The 16,548-nt window shown below is 45.7% G+C and overlaps 1 protein-coding gene across 1 annotated transcript in view; it reads left to right on the forward strand.

Annotated features, from left to right (window-relative positions):
* Positions 1-1,167: 1,167 nt before the first annotated feature.
* The window catches only part of Cfap58 (cilia and flagella associated protein 58), a 107,377-nt gene continuing 91,996 nt past the window's right edge, over positions 1,168-16,548 (forward strand). Inside the window, 6 exon segments of the mRNA NM_001420090.1 lie at positions 1,168-1,346; positions 4,593-4,874; positions 7,592-7,740; positions 11,357-11,513; positions 12,452-12,646; positions 15,333-15,470. Coding sequence (NP_001407019.1) covers positions 1,338-1,346; positions 4,593-4,874; positions 7,592-7,740; positions 11,357-11,513; positions 12,452-12,646; positions 15,333-15,470 — 930 coding nt within the window. The 5' untranslated portion in view covers positions 1,168-1,337.

The following is a 16,548-nucleotide window of genomic DNA, read 5'->3' on the forward strand; positions in this document are numbered from 1 at the left end:
CATCCAAATAAAGAAAAGTAATTTTTTTCTACGCCATTTTATTATTTTTATTTCTTTTAACTTTCGAACGCCCTATGGGTGCTGAACCTGGGACATACATACACGGTGGTACCACACACTACAAGGCAGTGCTTGTGTGCTGAAATCTAACAGTACTTGGTGACATTGAGTGACTGCCTTTTGCCAGATTATTACGGACTCCACCTTTGCGGAGTCCACTTTTCAGGCAGATTAACATGAAAAGCTGCACTCTTCGGGTTGTCACGTGGTCACAGCGTCCCAGGTTCATGAGTTTGCTACAGAACAGAACTTTTGCCTACGTGTAGTGGGCAAAGTGGAATGATACGTCTTACAATAGGGACATGGGAAGGGAGAGGAGAGCTTGTGTAAGCCCCAGTGGCCCTTCGGTGAGATTTTTTTTTTTTTTTTGCAGGATACACATAACATGTTCTAATATGATATTCCCAGGATTCCCCTATGCACAACCTCGCTCATCAATATCCCCTTCAGGGCATTTACATATAGGTCCACAAAATGCACATCAGACAACAAAGGTCATGGTGGTGATTGGCGAACTGGAGGCAGCCTTGTTATTCAACATTTGGGGAAGGAAATGACATGTGTGGGGTCCTCAATTTGAAATGCCAAGCAGACGACTGAAGCAATGGGCACGAGTGCAATAAAGATAGACCCTAAAAAGAACGCCGAGTGGGAAAAGAACATACAAGATGATTTCTAACGTTCAATGGCATGTTAAGTCTAAACACACACACACACACACACACACACACACACACACACACACACACGAGAACATGGGATTGACATTTTAAAGATCCACATCCGAGCACACGAGCACTTATTAACAACCTTCGTGGCTGAATTTGAGGGTTAGGAATGGGGCTAGCGATAAAGAGAAAGAAATAAAACGCATTTCACGAACAACAAAGATTAGGCATTCGCAGTGCACAGGTCTCTTCCCCTGGGTCTGAGGATTCTGATCCGCCTCTCTGGGGCACGGTTCTTTGACTTTCTTGGCTCCACCCACTTCGGGATATATTTGCATATAATTCTGCGGACCAGTGCCCTGGGTACCGACCTACGGGGCTCCGCCCCTTTCGAACGCAGGCTTTGCTTCAGCCGCAGGGGGTGGGCGTGGCGGTTGCCAGGCGACCAAAGACGCGCCGAGCGCCGGATTTCGGCGCCGGGGCTGGCGATCAGAAAAAACGTGTCGCCCTTTTAGACACTGGGGGCAGTGCACAGCCCCTTCCCCAGACTCCAGCCCACTTTTCTGATCTCCTCGGCAGCCTTTGAGGCCGCCTCCAAAGAGCGTCAGGATGTCGGAGGTCAGGAGTCAGCGCCCCTCTTGCTTTTCTCCTTTCTCTTCCCGCTGTCACCTCTTTCCTGCTGGAACTCGTCCTTTGTTACACTCACTAATTCTGATCCTCCCTCACCGGCGCCCTCGCCTATATGCGTCCTCACGCTTTTCCTCCTGCGCCTCTGTACCACGTCCCCTCTCTTCATGAATTCTCAGGCCGTGGACTTGCAGTCGGAACTGCAGGCGACACCGCAGAGATGTTACTGAAAATGTCTCATCGCCGCCTTCCTCACCAACTTGCCCACCTGTCACACTCTGATGCCCTAACACATGATCACCAGCTGTCACACTTTCATCGCGGTCCTCCAGCTCACTGCCATGGCCCTGTGTTCTCACCGACCCCGTGTTAACATCCCACAGCCCCCGTCTCTCGTCGGTATCACAGCACACTTCATCTTCAGCTGCACTGATGAGGGCTCATTTCTGCATCCCTCAGCAACCTGTCTGTCCATTAGCCCTCTCATCTACAACCTCGACAGCCCTACATCCTTGCCACCACTTGACATACAGAGTCCTTATTTATCCTGGCCTTACTTAAACTCTTCACTGATCTGTCAGAGCGCACCCCTACCTTACCTATTATACAATTTCCAGCCAGTATCAGCTCCATAATTTGCGAGTCCCAGGGTGAAGTGAAAGGCTTATTAAAATTACTAAGACTTTTAAGTCGTGACAGCAGAGAATTTAACCATGGTAGAAGTCTTCTGAGTACTAAGTGTTGTGTGACTGAATGGGCCCACACCCATGACCACAGCCCTGGTCCCAGCATCTCCTAGAACCACTGTGCCCCGCCCGATTGCTTCTTGTCTTTCTATGCGTCTGCGTCCCCTCACCATCCCATCTCCTCCATGCTGGGTCTCTCTTTGTAAGCTCCTCCCCACATCGTTCCTTATCCCCCCACACTGTCCCTGCTCCCAGGTGCCATCACTCACCCTGGAGACTGTGGCCACATCACGACTCCCCACTACCTGGTCTCTTTTATCCCTCTTTACTTCCCATCTGCTCTTCATGGTCCTGCTAGCCCTCATTTTCACCCTTCATCCTTTGCATTTCTTGGTGTTTTCTCTGGTTCTCACTGTCTCTTCTTAGTTTATTGTTCTTTACTCTCCTCCTTGCAAGCTGATGACCCCCCCCCCCCCCCCAGAGCCTAGAGCACTGCATGGCCCGTGGCAGACATTCCGGGTTGATACGGTGGAAAGTCAGTTCCTCTGAGCACTTCATGTTGATCTCTCCGTAAACACCCACCACCACCACCACACTTGGTCACAATGTGGAAGATACCAACCGCCCTTACTGATCAGGGCTAGAGATTTTTTTACGTTTGTTTTGCCTTTAATAGAATACTTTTTGAAGCGACAACAGGAAGATACATCTTTTGTTCACAAAAGTTTCTTTAAAGTGTTTCTTTGTTTCTTTTTTTTCATTCTTGTACTAAGTGCCAGGTGTACAGGGAGAACCTGGGTGCAAACACATTGGTAGGCTGCTGATCACGTGTTGACATTAATCCCGCTTTCAAGGCTAGGGTGCAGAATACCGCTGCAATGGATTCGTGTTTGTGACTCGGGTTTTGTTATCAATGAGATGGAGCGACAGCAGTACCACCTTTGCCTAATGGGATCTTTCTTTCGTGCATTTGTTGAATCATGCTCTGTGCAGTAATCTGCTTTTAGAAAGGAAAACTCTGTTGGGTTCAAAAATAGTACTAAAGCTGTTACGCCGAGTGTTACAGGCACCGAGTCTATTTAAATCTCTAAAAACCATGTTTTGCTTGCACGTCACGTGTAAGGATTTAATTAACAGTACAAGAATTTCTTTTCTTTTTAAACTAAGGTTTTATAAAGACCCCTCATACCGAGCAAGCTATGATTGTCAAGAGAAAAGGAAAACTAGGCTACTTATAATCTCCGGGGTGGACTAGAATTCTATTATTATTGGGATGAAAGATCATCACATTTGATTTCTTTGAGGAGCAGTGGGTGGCTGTCATGGAAGCCCTTTTTGGTGTAGGCTATCAAAGCACGATGTGGAAAGCATGACAACCTGCTTAGAAGTTCTGAGTGGGTCTTCGTGGCTGACAGAACATGAACCCGTAGCCCTTAGCATAGCATCCCATTCCCCTTGGCTGTCTCTGCCTCCTCTCCTCATTACAGCCCGTGTGTGTGGGCATCTCTGGCACTTTGATGGCTGCAAGCTCATCCTTGGGTATTGCCAGCTGCAGGGAATGGTCTTTTCTCCAGAGCCACCTGTGAGAATAGAATCCTCTTCTTCCTTCTAGTGGTCCGAGTACCACTTCTTTCATGAAGGGCACTTTATTCTCAAAGCTGGGAGGAAGTCAGTCTCCTTTTAATATGTTCTTAAAGAACACAGACTGCATTTGTATGGCAGGGACTGAATTCTTTATTTCTGTTACCACAGAACATACTCCACCAGGTAGTAAAACAAATACCCTCCCCCCCACGCCCTCCATGGGAAATCTGTTCCTTACCTTGGTTATCTTTACGGGCTCCATCACAGAACTCCCCTATAGAATGTGCAATAAACGCTCCTTGAATGGATGGATGAATGCATTAGCCCTACCTTTTTGTTATTAGCTCTCTGGTGCAGTACCTGATAAGAAGGCGCTCATTTTCCAGAGCAGCGGCAACAAAGTGCTACAAACTTAATGTCTTAAAACAGGAATATTTTGTCTCCCAGTTCTCAATACTGAAAGTCTAAAGTCAAGATGTTGGCAGGGTCATGCTTTCTTTCAAACCATGGTTGAATCTTTCCTTGTCTCTTCCTAGTCTCTGGTTGTAGCCAACAATGTTTAGCCTTCCTTGTATTGCAACTGCACCAGTCCTAGTCAGCCTTACAGTCTCACTGTATATCTCTTTGTCTTTGCTAGAATCTGCTAAAGATGGCCATCTTATTGGAGTCAAGGCTTACCTTAGTGGGGAATAACCTCATATCAACCAATTATACCATATATGTATGCACATGTACTATATAAATACATGAGAGGACGAGAGAGACTTTCCAACATAGAGTTTCAGTGTCTCTGTTAGCTGGTGACTTTTGCTTTGGGTGTGTTCTGGGGTATTGTCAGCCACATGCATGAGGGTCTTTCATTTTGGGATACCAGCAGTTGCATGCGTGTGCATGGGGGTTTTTCATTCTGGGGCGCCAGCAGCCATCTCTCGAAGTAACAGAGCAACGCCCTTACTTTTTCTTGCAGGAAAAGCCTGATAAAATAGCGCCGGAGGAAACTGCATTTGAAGAAATCGAGAAAGATTTTCAGGAGGTTCTCAGTGAACTTTCAGGAGACAAAAGTCTAGAAAAATTCAGGGTTGAATATGAGAAGCTTCACACCATCATGAAAAAGTCCTATGAGAATGAGAAACGTCTCATGGCCAAATGCAGAGAGCTGAACGCGGAGATCGTGGTGAACTCTGCCAAGGTTGCCACTGCCCTGAAGCTTTCTCAGGACGACCAGACCACCATTGCATCTCTTAAGAAGGTCAGTGATCTAGAAACACTTGAACTTGCATTTCAAACATCGCTTATCCGTTTTACTGACAGCTCTCGGGCTGGCGAGGCATGGGTCATCAGATAGAAATATGCATGATGTAGGTAGTTGTTAAGCCTAGGGAAGGGTATTGTTTTAGAAAGGAAAATCACCAACCCTGGTGAAGTTTACCATGCTGAAAACGAAGGAAAACTTTACTACGTTTTGCTGCCTAGTGTCTGTAAAATAATGGCTTATCCAAAAGACGTAGAGATAAAGTGTGAAGTTGGGAACCTCAGGATGTTCTTGCTGATGCAGGATGAGTACACACCTGACAGTGTGTGTGTGTGTGTGTGTGTGTGTGTGTGTACACATGTGTGCACACGATCATGTGTGTATTCATGTTGGGGTCATTGGCTTACTTTCCACCTTGTTCTTACTGATAAGGCTTCTCATCAGCTTGGTGCTTGACCAGATTGGCTGGCTCGTTTAGCACCAGAGTCCACCTGCTTCTGCTTCCCTAGCAGTGGGATTGAAGTTTGTGCCGCCAGTAGAATCTGGGAATGTGACTCAGGTCACTGCGCTTTTGTGGTAAGCGATTTATCCACCGAGCTGTCTGCCATCCCGATAGCTTGTTAAAAGTTTTTTTTTTTTTTTTTTTTTTTCACATTTCTTCGTTTCCTCTTGCTTCAGGAGAGATGGCTCTGCGAGTTCTCAGGGAGTTATTTTCATGACGGCTCTCCTCATTCTTTCCTCGTGTCTCTTCATCTCCCTAAGCGCTCTTGTTGGAGAGCCAGAGATTCAGTCTTGGGGAGCGGGGAGAAGTCTGTCTTTGTTCCACACTGCGGTTTTCATCTTTAAGAGTGTTGCATTCTCTTGAAGATAAAACACAAATGCTCCCTGTTGATCTCAAAGTCATAAGAGGTTGAGGTATATTAATTTATTACTAAATCTCTGGCTCTGAGAAAAGACTTAATGAAAGTTTTGGGTAATTCCACTGAAAGCAAGCAATCAGATGTCATCCAGTTCAAATTAACTTACGAGACCAGTGCGAGATAGGACTGACCTGCTTTCTTAGAGACTACTCTCCTGTAGCGTGACTTTCCTGTACTGTCCTTTTCTTCTTCTTGCTGGAATTGTAATATAAGGAAACTGTAATTCATTTTATAATTGGAGAAACACTTTTCATTATAAACTTTAACACTGGAAATGAAAGTCTCAGACTGATGAGAATCTAATTAGTGAAATTGGTTTGGGGCTTAAACATTATGCAATCATATTCTCAATTTAGATATCCTTCACTTGTTTTGCCCAGATGTGCGTAATGGCTACTCCACCAGGGTAGAGCCCACGAATTGACATTTTGCTTCGAGTCACTAAGGGATGGTCTGTGGTTACTCAAGAGGACTCTCTCTCTGCTAGAATAGCAAACTTGAATTCTCTCTCTTCCATCCATCTCATTCCTTGTCAACCTAAAAGCTAGATATCTTCATCTAAACGCTGCAGGCTTTTATTTATATAAAGAGTTCAAATTCTATTCGACAAAAATGTTTCAAGAGAGTGAAGTGGCGGGACAAACCCAAGGTCGTTGCAGGCAAATGCTCAGGTCTTTCCTTTCCTCAGACAGCAGTAATGCACCTTTAAGCGTGCATGCAAACAGTCTGCCCGGCTTTTCACAACAGCGAGGCTGTCAGGGCCGGGTAAGTCATAGCTCCATTCCCTGCTATGGGGTTTATTTCCCCTCACAAGCATGAAGCATCTGTTTCTAAGAAAACAAGCTCTCCTGAGGCACACAGTGAGATTCCTCTCTCCCTTAAAATAAGCAAGGACCAAACAGAGTACTCAGCTAACATGCATTTGGTGAGGATCTGGGCTTGATCTTCTGAAGATGGGAATTACTAAGATTATCGAGCACACTCTGGTCCAGCAAGGAGAGATGACCCTGTGCAATGTTCTAAAGCCGACCTTGACTTTCAGGCCCTCAGCAGGGACAAAATACACTTGTGTGCACACACATATACATACAAGCAAATACACACATGCACTCACACACATATATGTTATATTAATGTGTGTACATATGTGCATATGTGTATGTATGTGTGCGTGTGTGCATGTGTGTATGTGTGCATGTGTGCATGTGTGCATATGTGTATGTATATGTATATGTATATGTATATGTATATGTATATGTATATGTATATGTATATGTATATGTATATGTATGTGTTTCCAAGCTGGCCTTGAACTTGCTACGTAGCCCAGGTTGGTCTCAAACTCATGAATCTCCTGTCTTTACCTTCCTGGTGCTGGGATTACAGGCGTGTGCCATCATGCCCCACTAAAATAAATTTTTTTCTTGAAAAATATTAAGAATTTTTCATTTATATACTTAAGGATCGTATCCATGATCATCTCTTAGAGAATAAAGCCATTTAAAATACATGTTAAGCCTATGAGCGTTCATTTTAAATTTTGTAAATTTATCAACTTACCAGAAATAATCCCTCGCACAAGGGAAAACACCCCTTGAGCTATGCTTGGTCTTCGCTGAAGGCTACTCACACAACAATTTAGTCAGTCCAAACTCCCTCATACTCTATAATACATATTATTCTTTGCCGGTAAGTGGCGGTCAGCCGTAGGCTTAGTGCTATTCTTTGTGCTGGTTCTTTGAGCATCTGGAATCCCGTTTGTTTTTTTCTCACTGACATTCTCTGGCCCATCAGGAAATCGAAAAAGCCTGGAAGATGGTGGACTCGGCATATGATAAGGAGCAAAAGGCCAAGGAGACAATTCTCGCCCTGAAAGAGGAAATAGTGAACCTGACCAAACTGATTGAGCAGGGGTCTGGACTGTCAATGGATCAGGACAGCAAGTAGGTCAACGTCTTCTTGATAGTGTGTGAACACGCCTCTGCCTTTGCAGTGGGCGGCAACCTGCTGCAGGCTGGCACGGTTAGCTGGGATTAAAGGCATGCACCACCACTGCCCGACTCCTGTTCTCCTTTATCTTTTAAGATCTGTTTATTTTTAAAATTTTATTCGTATAGGGGTTTTGTCTGTCTGTGCACAATCGAACGTATGCCTGGTGCCCATGGAATCCAGAAGACGGCATCAGATTCCCTGGGAATGGAGGTGGTTGTGAGCCACCACGTGGGTGCTAGGAATCAAAGCCAGGTTTTCTGGAGGAGCAGCCAGTGCTCATGACCACTGAGCCATCTCTCTAGGCTCCCTCCCTTTTCCTTTAAAGACTCCCCTTGTCCTCCCCAAAGATTATATTACATTTCTTTCTTTAGAAGAATTGCTACTATAGTTTTTTGAGTTAAGTAGAGGTTTTAGGTTTATCTTTTTATTATTTTAGCCTCTTTACTCTTTAAATATTGACACCACACACACACACACACACACACACACACACACACACACACACAAACACACACACATTTATGGATGCAACCTGCTGAGTTCACTTAGTGCTGCTTATACACATATGTGTTTAGGGCTGAACTCTTGGCATTGGATAGCCTGTCAAGAGGCTTCTATCAGAAGATTGATTCTCTCAGCAACCATTGATCACCTGTAGCTCCACCTTGTGAGATTTTCCCCATCCATGACACATGCCTAATGGTGATGCCATTTTTAGGTCTCGTCTAGGCAAACATATTGCTGATAGTTGATGGATACAGCTTCTCTATCATATACAGAAGACCCTGTCTTGAAACAGATGTCCTGGACATCTGGCTCATAGAATCTTTCTACCTCCTCTTCTGGAAGCTTCCTTGGCTGGGCCTTCAGTACAGAATGGCCTTGTTGATGGATCAATTGGGATTGGAAACCCCGTGGCCAGTTGTTCTTTGTCTTTTGACCAGCTGTGTCTTTCTGTACTGGACTCTCTCTGCTACAGACAAAGCATTGCTGATGAGGGGTGAGAGCTACACTTGCCTGCAGTCTAAGGAGAAGTGTTTAGAATGCAGTCATCTCTCTCAAACTTGTATCAAATGGAACGTTGGCCTCTCTGCCCCTTCCCAGCACTCTCACCTGTCCTACATGATGAATCCTTTCCTTTCCTACCTGCTCCGGTTCTGGGCAGGAATTGGGATGCTCTTTCCCCTGACAGTTCTTTATCCCTTAAGCTTTGTCTTGTCAATTTGTCTTCCTCTGGTTGGTGCTGCTGTCTGGCCTGCACCGCTATTCTCTGCTGGTCCTATCTGTAGCAGTCTCTTTCTCTCTCTTTAGCTAACCTTGTATTCTGCAGCGTGCAGGCAGCCACCTGTCCCCACCCCCGGCTTGCCTACCTCTATGAAGAGGATAGAGGACAGACTCCTTAACACGCCATTCAAAACCTTTCAAATGTCTGCTGCAATTTTCTCCTCTAGCCTCATGCTGTGCCCTCCCTCATTTACTGTTTATACCTCTGTCTTTGCACAAGCATTTCCCCCCTTCGCCAAAGAGGCCCCTTCTCCATTCTCCCCCTGATAAGCTCCTTTCACCCTCTAAAATTCATCTGGAACATGACCCTTCCTTTGTCACAATCAGCATTCCTATCCTGCCTCCTCTCCAGATCCCAGTGACTAGGCCTGAAGAGCTACTGTATCTCATGTTTCCACAGACTCCAACATCTACTTTCAGTAGGACTCTTGTTACATTGTATTAAGAGGATTCCTTAAGGTATTTCCATGCCGGTTAGTTTTGTGCTTCGTTCATATATTCATTCATTCATTCAACTGGATACCAGCTAAGGCATCTGGGAACCTCTGCCGAGAAAATGCTCCCTTACATTGCCTGTAGGCAAGTCTCTGGGGCCATTTTCTTGACTAATGATTGATGTGGGAGGGTCTAGCCTACTGTGGATGGTATTGCCCTGGGTTTTAGAAGAAAGTAGTCTGAGCAAGTCATGGGGAGCAAGCCAGTAAGCAGCACCCCTCCATGGTCCAGTTTCTGTCCAGTTTCTGTGTCCAGGATCTTGCCTTGAGATCTCACCCCGACTTTCCTTCACGATGGACTGTAACTGAGGGGTTTCTACCCCCAAACGCTTTCGGTTGTGGTCTTCATCATGGCAACAGAAAAACAAACTAGAACAGCATCTTCATGTACTTAAGCTTTGAACTCCCGAAAGAAGAGATTTTAGAAGCTTTGCAATCTAGCAGGGCATGCAAAGTCTCACACCAGGAACAGCTGTGCTTCCTTGGCCCTCATAACCAAACCTAATGCTGCTTGTTTAGTTTCTTGTATTTCCCTGCTCTACCGGTCTAACTTTGATGTCGTATGTACAGGCATTGGGGGAAGGAATAGGAAAAACAACCATATGGTGCCTGTAGCGATGGGCTCATGGAAGAACGACTGCGAGCCGTATGAGGGAACTGATGGAGGCAGGCATCTTAAGGAGAAGTGGACGAGGATGAGGAGTGCCGTGTGCAGAACGGGTGCCGCTTGGAGTTCGAGCTTCAGCCGTGTGCTCTGTGGAGGCTCGCTGTCCTCAAATCAGCCTTAGAGTTGGGGTTTCATTTCTGCAGATGCGTTTGGGCATGGGTTTGAAGGTTCCTCACGAAACGCTTCTGTCAGATCGAGTGCTGCCAAATTCCCGTGGTTTGAACCATTGCCCAATGGCTTTCAGCTGCAAGAATCTGCGGGGTGTGGTCTTAGCTTGCTGCTGCCTCCCTTCGGGGTTACCCTGCTGCAGAAGCCCCGACAGACGTAGAGCTTCATGCTCGACAAGCACGAATTCCACAGGAAGTCATGGCCAGTCACATGGAATGGATTTTGTAACGTGGAGCTATTTGGCTTACAAGTCAAATCAATGAGTATTATCACAGGTTCTTTGGAGCCCGGCGGCATGCCTGGCTTTCCAGTTTGTTCTGGGGAATATTTTCTCTGGGCTGCACCCCGTGGGATAAATTAAATTCTTTGGGTGAATGGGAAGAAAGCTGAGATGCATGTAATTTGGTTATATTTATGTTTTATTTTGCACATTTTAGCTGTCACCATATCCCCCAGTGAATACATTAGATAACTAACTTCCTAGCTAAACTGACATCTCCACAGGGCTCATTATAAGAGTTGATGACAACAACATGGTCTTATTGTAACAGATCCAAGTAACACAGAGGTACAGAAAGAACCCATGTTCCCAACTTTTCTACCTGAAATCCTGATTCTCAGAAATAATTGACAACATGATTAGTATCTGTCTTTTTAGAAGTGTCTATAACACACAGACACATGCATGCAGACACACACACACACACACACACACACACACATGAATAGACATTATACTTTACCAAAAACAAAAAAAGATCTTATTGTGTTTATTACTTTTGTTGTTTATTTTTTTCAAATTTTTTCAAACACCTCACAACCAGCTCCCACTCCTCTCTCTTAAGGCTTGAACGGTGTGCACTGTGGGCCTCCCGGGAAGACATACTTGGAGACAATGGGAAGGACCCCGAACCAATGGCCGCCTGATCTGACTCCTGTGTTCTCCCTATTCAGCATCCGAGATTTACTGAAGTTCAAAGAAGAGGTGACAAGGGAGCGCGACCAGCTCCTGACAGAAGTGGTGAAGTTGCGGGAGAACCTAGCTCAGATCACCGAAAAGCAGCAGGCAGCGGAGCGTGCCAAGGAAGAAGCGGAACACGCCATCAGTCAGGTCGGCTCACCACCTTCCGCTTCCGGAGGGCGGTTCTTCCTGCCTCCTTTCTCATCTAGCACTTCTCTCAGATATAACCCCTTATGTCCAAACCAAGTGTTTCCTGTACTGGCTTGTTTCTCCGGCCCTGCCTGTTGAGCCCTTTTCCCCAGGGTTCTGTCTGAGCGATCATTAAGGCCATGCGAGCGTGGTTCTGATTAAGGTTTGGGCTCAGGTGGTGGTCCCTACGCCAGACTCAGAGCAAGAAATCCCTCGACCTTCTCCTTTATAATTCACAAGGTAAATCACAAGAGCAGACTCTTACAAGAAAAGACATTCTTGAGCACAAGATAGTGAAAGGCCTTTTCGGGGCTGGAGAGATGGTTCAGTGGTTGGGAGCTCTGGATGCTCTTCCAGAGGTCCTGAGTTCAATTTCCAGTATCCACATGGTGTCTCTCAACCATCTGTAATGGGATCCGATGCCCTCTTCTGGCACAGGTGTACATGCAGATAGAGTATGAATGCATGCACAATAAATACATCTTTCTTAAAAAGAAAAGCAAAAGGCCTTTCATAGACTTTGGACATGAAAATGTAACCACAGTGCTCAGCTTGACAACACCCATGATCAAGTAACACAATTTCTTATTTCTGGTAACTGCCCTCCTAGTGCAAAGCTGGGCATTCGACCTCCTTAGGACTCTGAGCGCTCTGCATCTGGTTGATGTTTCTCTTGTCATTGGCAAATTTTTGCCTGCAGCCAGGGTGGCCCTTTCGGTGTCAAGTTCCCGAAAGCCAACCCAGAACAAGCCTGAATCTGTGAGCTTTGGGCCCAGCATGACTGTCCCACAGAGGCTGTACCGTAGAAGCTTGCTGCAGGCCAGATGCTGTGGATGCAGGTCTCGTCTGATGGAGGCCTACCCCCGGGAGGGCTCATCTCTCTCTGCCTTTCCCCACAGTTCCAACAAGAAATCCAGCATCGTCAGAATGAAGCTTCCAGGGAGTCTCGGAAGAAGGAAAAGCTGGAGAAAGAGCTCAAGCAGATCCAGTTGGACATGGACGGCAGGCAGTCAGAGATCAAGGCCATGCAGCAGTACATGCACAAGAGCAAGGAGGAGCTTCAGCGGCTGGAACAGCAGCTCAAGGAGCAGAAGGTGAGTGTGGCCTCCGTTCTGCCCTCCGTTCTGCTCTCCTCCCCTTCTCCCACCCTCCTCTCCTCTCCTTTCTCCTCTTCTGCTCTTCTCCCTTCTCTCTCCCACTTCTCCCCTTCCCCTCCTCTTCCTCTCTTCCCCCTCACTTCTCTCTCCCCACTTCTCCCTTTCCACTCTCTTCTGTTCTCTTTCTTTCTGCTAGTTTCTCATTGTAGCACAGGCTGGTTTCTGGACTGCAGCCCAAAGCCTACATTTTTTGTGATTTTTTTTCCTGGAAAATAGATACAATTCAATAGTCACGAGAGTTGCTGTTTTACTGCTGCAACTGGGCTTTGAATAAAACGTTTTTATTTGTGTGAAGGCTTTACTCGCATGTGTGCCTGTGTACCACGTGTAGGCCAGAAGAGGGTGTGAGATCTAGGAACGGAGTTGACAATAGCCTGTCCTGTGGGTTCTAGGAATCCAACTTGGATCCTCTGGAAGAACAGCCTGTGCTCTCTAATCACTGGGGCAGCATCTCCCCAGCCTCAGTGCTTCCAATGGGTTTTTTTTAGGAACCATTTTCTTGTTTATAACCCCCATAGGTATTCAAAGACAGCCTTTTTCCTCCTCCTCATTTTGAGTTGTGGGGACTGAGGTTAGGATTTCACACATCCCAGGCAAGCACTCCTCCATTTTGCTGTCTCCCACCTTTCACTTTCCCCCCTGTTTTTATTTCTTATTTTGAGACAAGGGGTCTCCCCAGGTTGCCAGTTCTGATCTTGAACTTGCCGTTCTCTGCCCCTTGTCTACTGAGTAGCTGGAATTAGAGGTTTGGATCACCACGCCTGGCTTTATATTAGTTTCTTTGAAACGTTTCATGGACAAACAATGCACATACACGTAGACAAGCATGCATGTCACAAGAATTCAGCTTCGAGATCCTGCCTTGTTCTCCTTCAGTCAGCTCAAGAAACCAAGCATTACTGACCACCCCCTCCCCACAGTCCCCGTGTCTCTCCTCAGCTGTTTCACCATCTCTGAAGTTCTAAGCAAGTAAGAGTTTTGCCTGAGCTTTACGGAAGTGAACCGCAACCTGGGCACATGCTCCCGTGTCTCACTTCTGCCACATCCACGTGGTGATGTGGTGTCTGAATGCTCACACTCACCAGTGACTGGAAATGTAACTCTTACCCGTGCCAGGGTTGTTGTCAGGGCTCAGTGTGGCTTGTGGGGATGACCTGATGTCATCCTTTCACGGTGCCCACGGACCATGTAGTCCTCAGTGCTGTGGGATGAGTGAGTGGATGTACAGCGCTTGCTCCTCACAGGTTTAAGTTTCAAGTCGAGGAAGCCGTTTTTAATCTTTACGCATTTTAAATAGTCATGTTTCTAAATGTTCCCCCTCTGGTGGCCATTTAAGACTATACAGATTTTAATGATTTTAATCCGTCTTTTCTTCTTTTCTCCTCCCTTCCCCAAGACACAGCTTAGCCCAGGCTAGCCTTGAACTTGCAATCCTTCTGACCCAGCTTTCCAAGCACTGAGATGACAGACATTCACCACCCTCCTTTTTCATTCCTTAAAGGAACAATACATTTAGTTAAAGAGTCTTTTTCTCAAAATATTTTTCCCTTATGAAGTTTGCTTCTAAAGGACTTGTTAGGACACACAACACTTTTGTACTTAAGAAAGTAGATAATAGGATACATTTCTTTGTCGTTTGTGCCTTGTTAATTTTGAATAAAGCCAGAATTCAAATGGATAATATACAATGTGCAGTCTTCAGGAAGGGAAAAAAAAATCCACAAGGCTTCTTTGAAGATGAAATTTAAAAAAGGAGAAGAAGAAGAAAAAAAACCCCAAAACAACCCAACTTTGGGCAGCCGGGTAAAACCAAAGTTTTTATATAATAGTATCTAGGATCATATAAAACAAAATGGCATCTTTAGCAGGCAGCTCCATTTTGTTTCATTCCTAGGGATAGGGAATTGGATGGCCCTTTCTGTGATTTGTTTTCTCACACAAGACAGGTATTTAAAGCGAGTGCCTGGTTTCCCCTCTTCTTCCTTCTGCTCGTTTTTTATTCTTCCCATCCTTAGTGTTTCTCCAGCAGAAACAGAGTTTTCAGATAGAATCCTTTGTTGTTTTAAGCCGCGCCTGCGCAGAGCAGGCGCTACATCACTCCACCGCTGTGTCCCGGTTTCTACTTAGGTTGCATTAGGGGGAGTTCTCTCTGGGATGGTGTTGGGGACCCGTTCTGCTCAGGAAAATGATGGAGGCGTGTTAATGCAGGATTTGCTTTTGAGGCCGTAGCTTCAGGGCCCCAGAGCTGACAAAACCCATTTGAGTCTCTAGCTCGTTTGCAACGATTATAGAAATTGTTGCGTAGGCAAAGCCTGCCAAACGGCGAGCAGACATTAAAATATTTATCCACCACCTGTGAACAAGACTTCCCAAAGGTTCTCAGAAAAAAAAAAAATCATGCTCACTGTTATTCATTGGAAGCCATTGGTTTCCTCGGCCGTTTAACATTCATTATATTTGAGCGCGTTAGTGCTTTCACTGGGGATAAAGAAAAATTTCCGCAAGACGAAAAGGACCGTGGTTGGTATCTTCTTAGGAGGTTGCGGGACCGCCCGTGTGCATTTGCAGACACAGACATCAGATTAACAGGCACTAACCAGCTCCCTCACTCCCCGCCTTTCAGATACTGAATGAGAGAGCTGCGAAGGAGGTGGAGCAGTTTCAGCTGCGGAACATGAAACTCCAGCAAGAGAATGAGCAGCACACGTTGACTTGTGAGCAGCTGTCCCAGGAAAACCAGCAGAAGGCCCTGGAACTCAAAGTAAACACCGCGTGCATGTCCCTAGCGCTTCTGGTCCCTGTACCTGTGAATGGAGGTTTCCTTTGCTATTGGTGTCTTTCCATTAGACTGAGAGCCTTGGTACAGAGAGGCAGGTGCAGGCCCACAGCGATCGCTTCAGGCCCGCAAACTGGGAGTCTGATGACTTCCTCCCTTACTTACAGAATTGATCATACGCGCATGTAAATGCGTTCTCAAGCAAGCGCAGATGCTCATCTCTGTAATTAGCCCTGCAAGTAACCAGTTGCCCAGAGCTAGAATCCATCCACTACGTGCACAATGGAGAGCTCCGCTTAGAGCTCACGGTTTGTAAGGAGAGGGTAGTGTGGGAGAGCTGGAGCATAGGGCTGGCACTGTTGGCTATTCCAGCACTGAAGAATCCTATTTCGTTTCTCTTTTTAAAAACTACTCTCTAATGCGTATTTCAAGAGGTTTCCCTGCTCTCCCCTCTCTCAATAAAGCGTGCTCTCAACTTTGTACGCTCATTTGACGCTGAGGTCTGTATCACGTGCCTTTGCGATTAATAGACAGCACTGCATTTTTCACTTCGGTCCTGAAAGGAAAAGTCAATATTCCCTATTTTTATTATATCTGGATACTGGACATAAAATAAATGGCCTACCAAGAATAGTGTATAGATTCTGAGTAGTGAACCAGACCGTTTTTTATATTATAGTCTCTTTGGAGAATCTGAAGAGGACACACACACACACACACACACACACACACACGGATCTCGTTTTCAAAGCATACCCCAGAGTAGAGATTTTTTTTCCAGGATTTTTCTGAAATGTAACCGTGGAGCTTGGATTAATGGCTATATAATTAGAACACACACCATTGAAAAGGCCTTAAGATCAGCCAACTGGAGCCTTCTAGGGTTTAAGGCTAAGAATACTTAGAAGGGTCTATAGTGAGTTGACCTGAAGCTCTTTTTTTTTTTTTTTTTTTTTTTTATGATGCTGTAGTAAGTTGGAGCAGACATGAGATGGCCACTTAAGTCAGAGCATTATGTTAGCTCCTGAGGATTATAGCAAGAAAAAAAAGTATCTCACTAATC

Source organism: Rattus norvegicus, chromosome 1, assembly GCF_021556685.1.
Source record: "Rattus norvegicus strain SHRSP/BbbUtx chromosome 1, alternate assembly SHRSP_T2T, whole genome shotgun sequence".
NCBI lineage: Eukaryota > Metazoa > Chordata > Mammalia > Rodentia > Muridae > Rattus > Rattus norvegicus.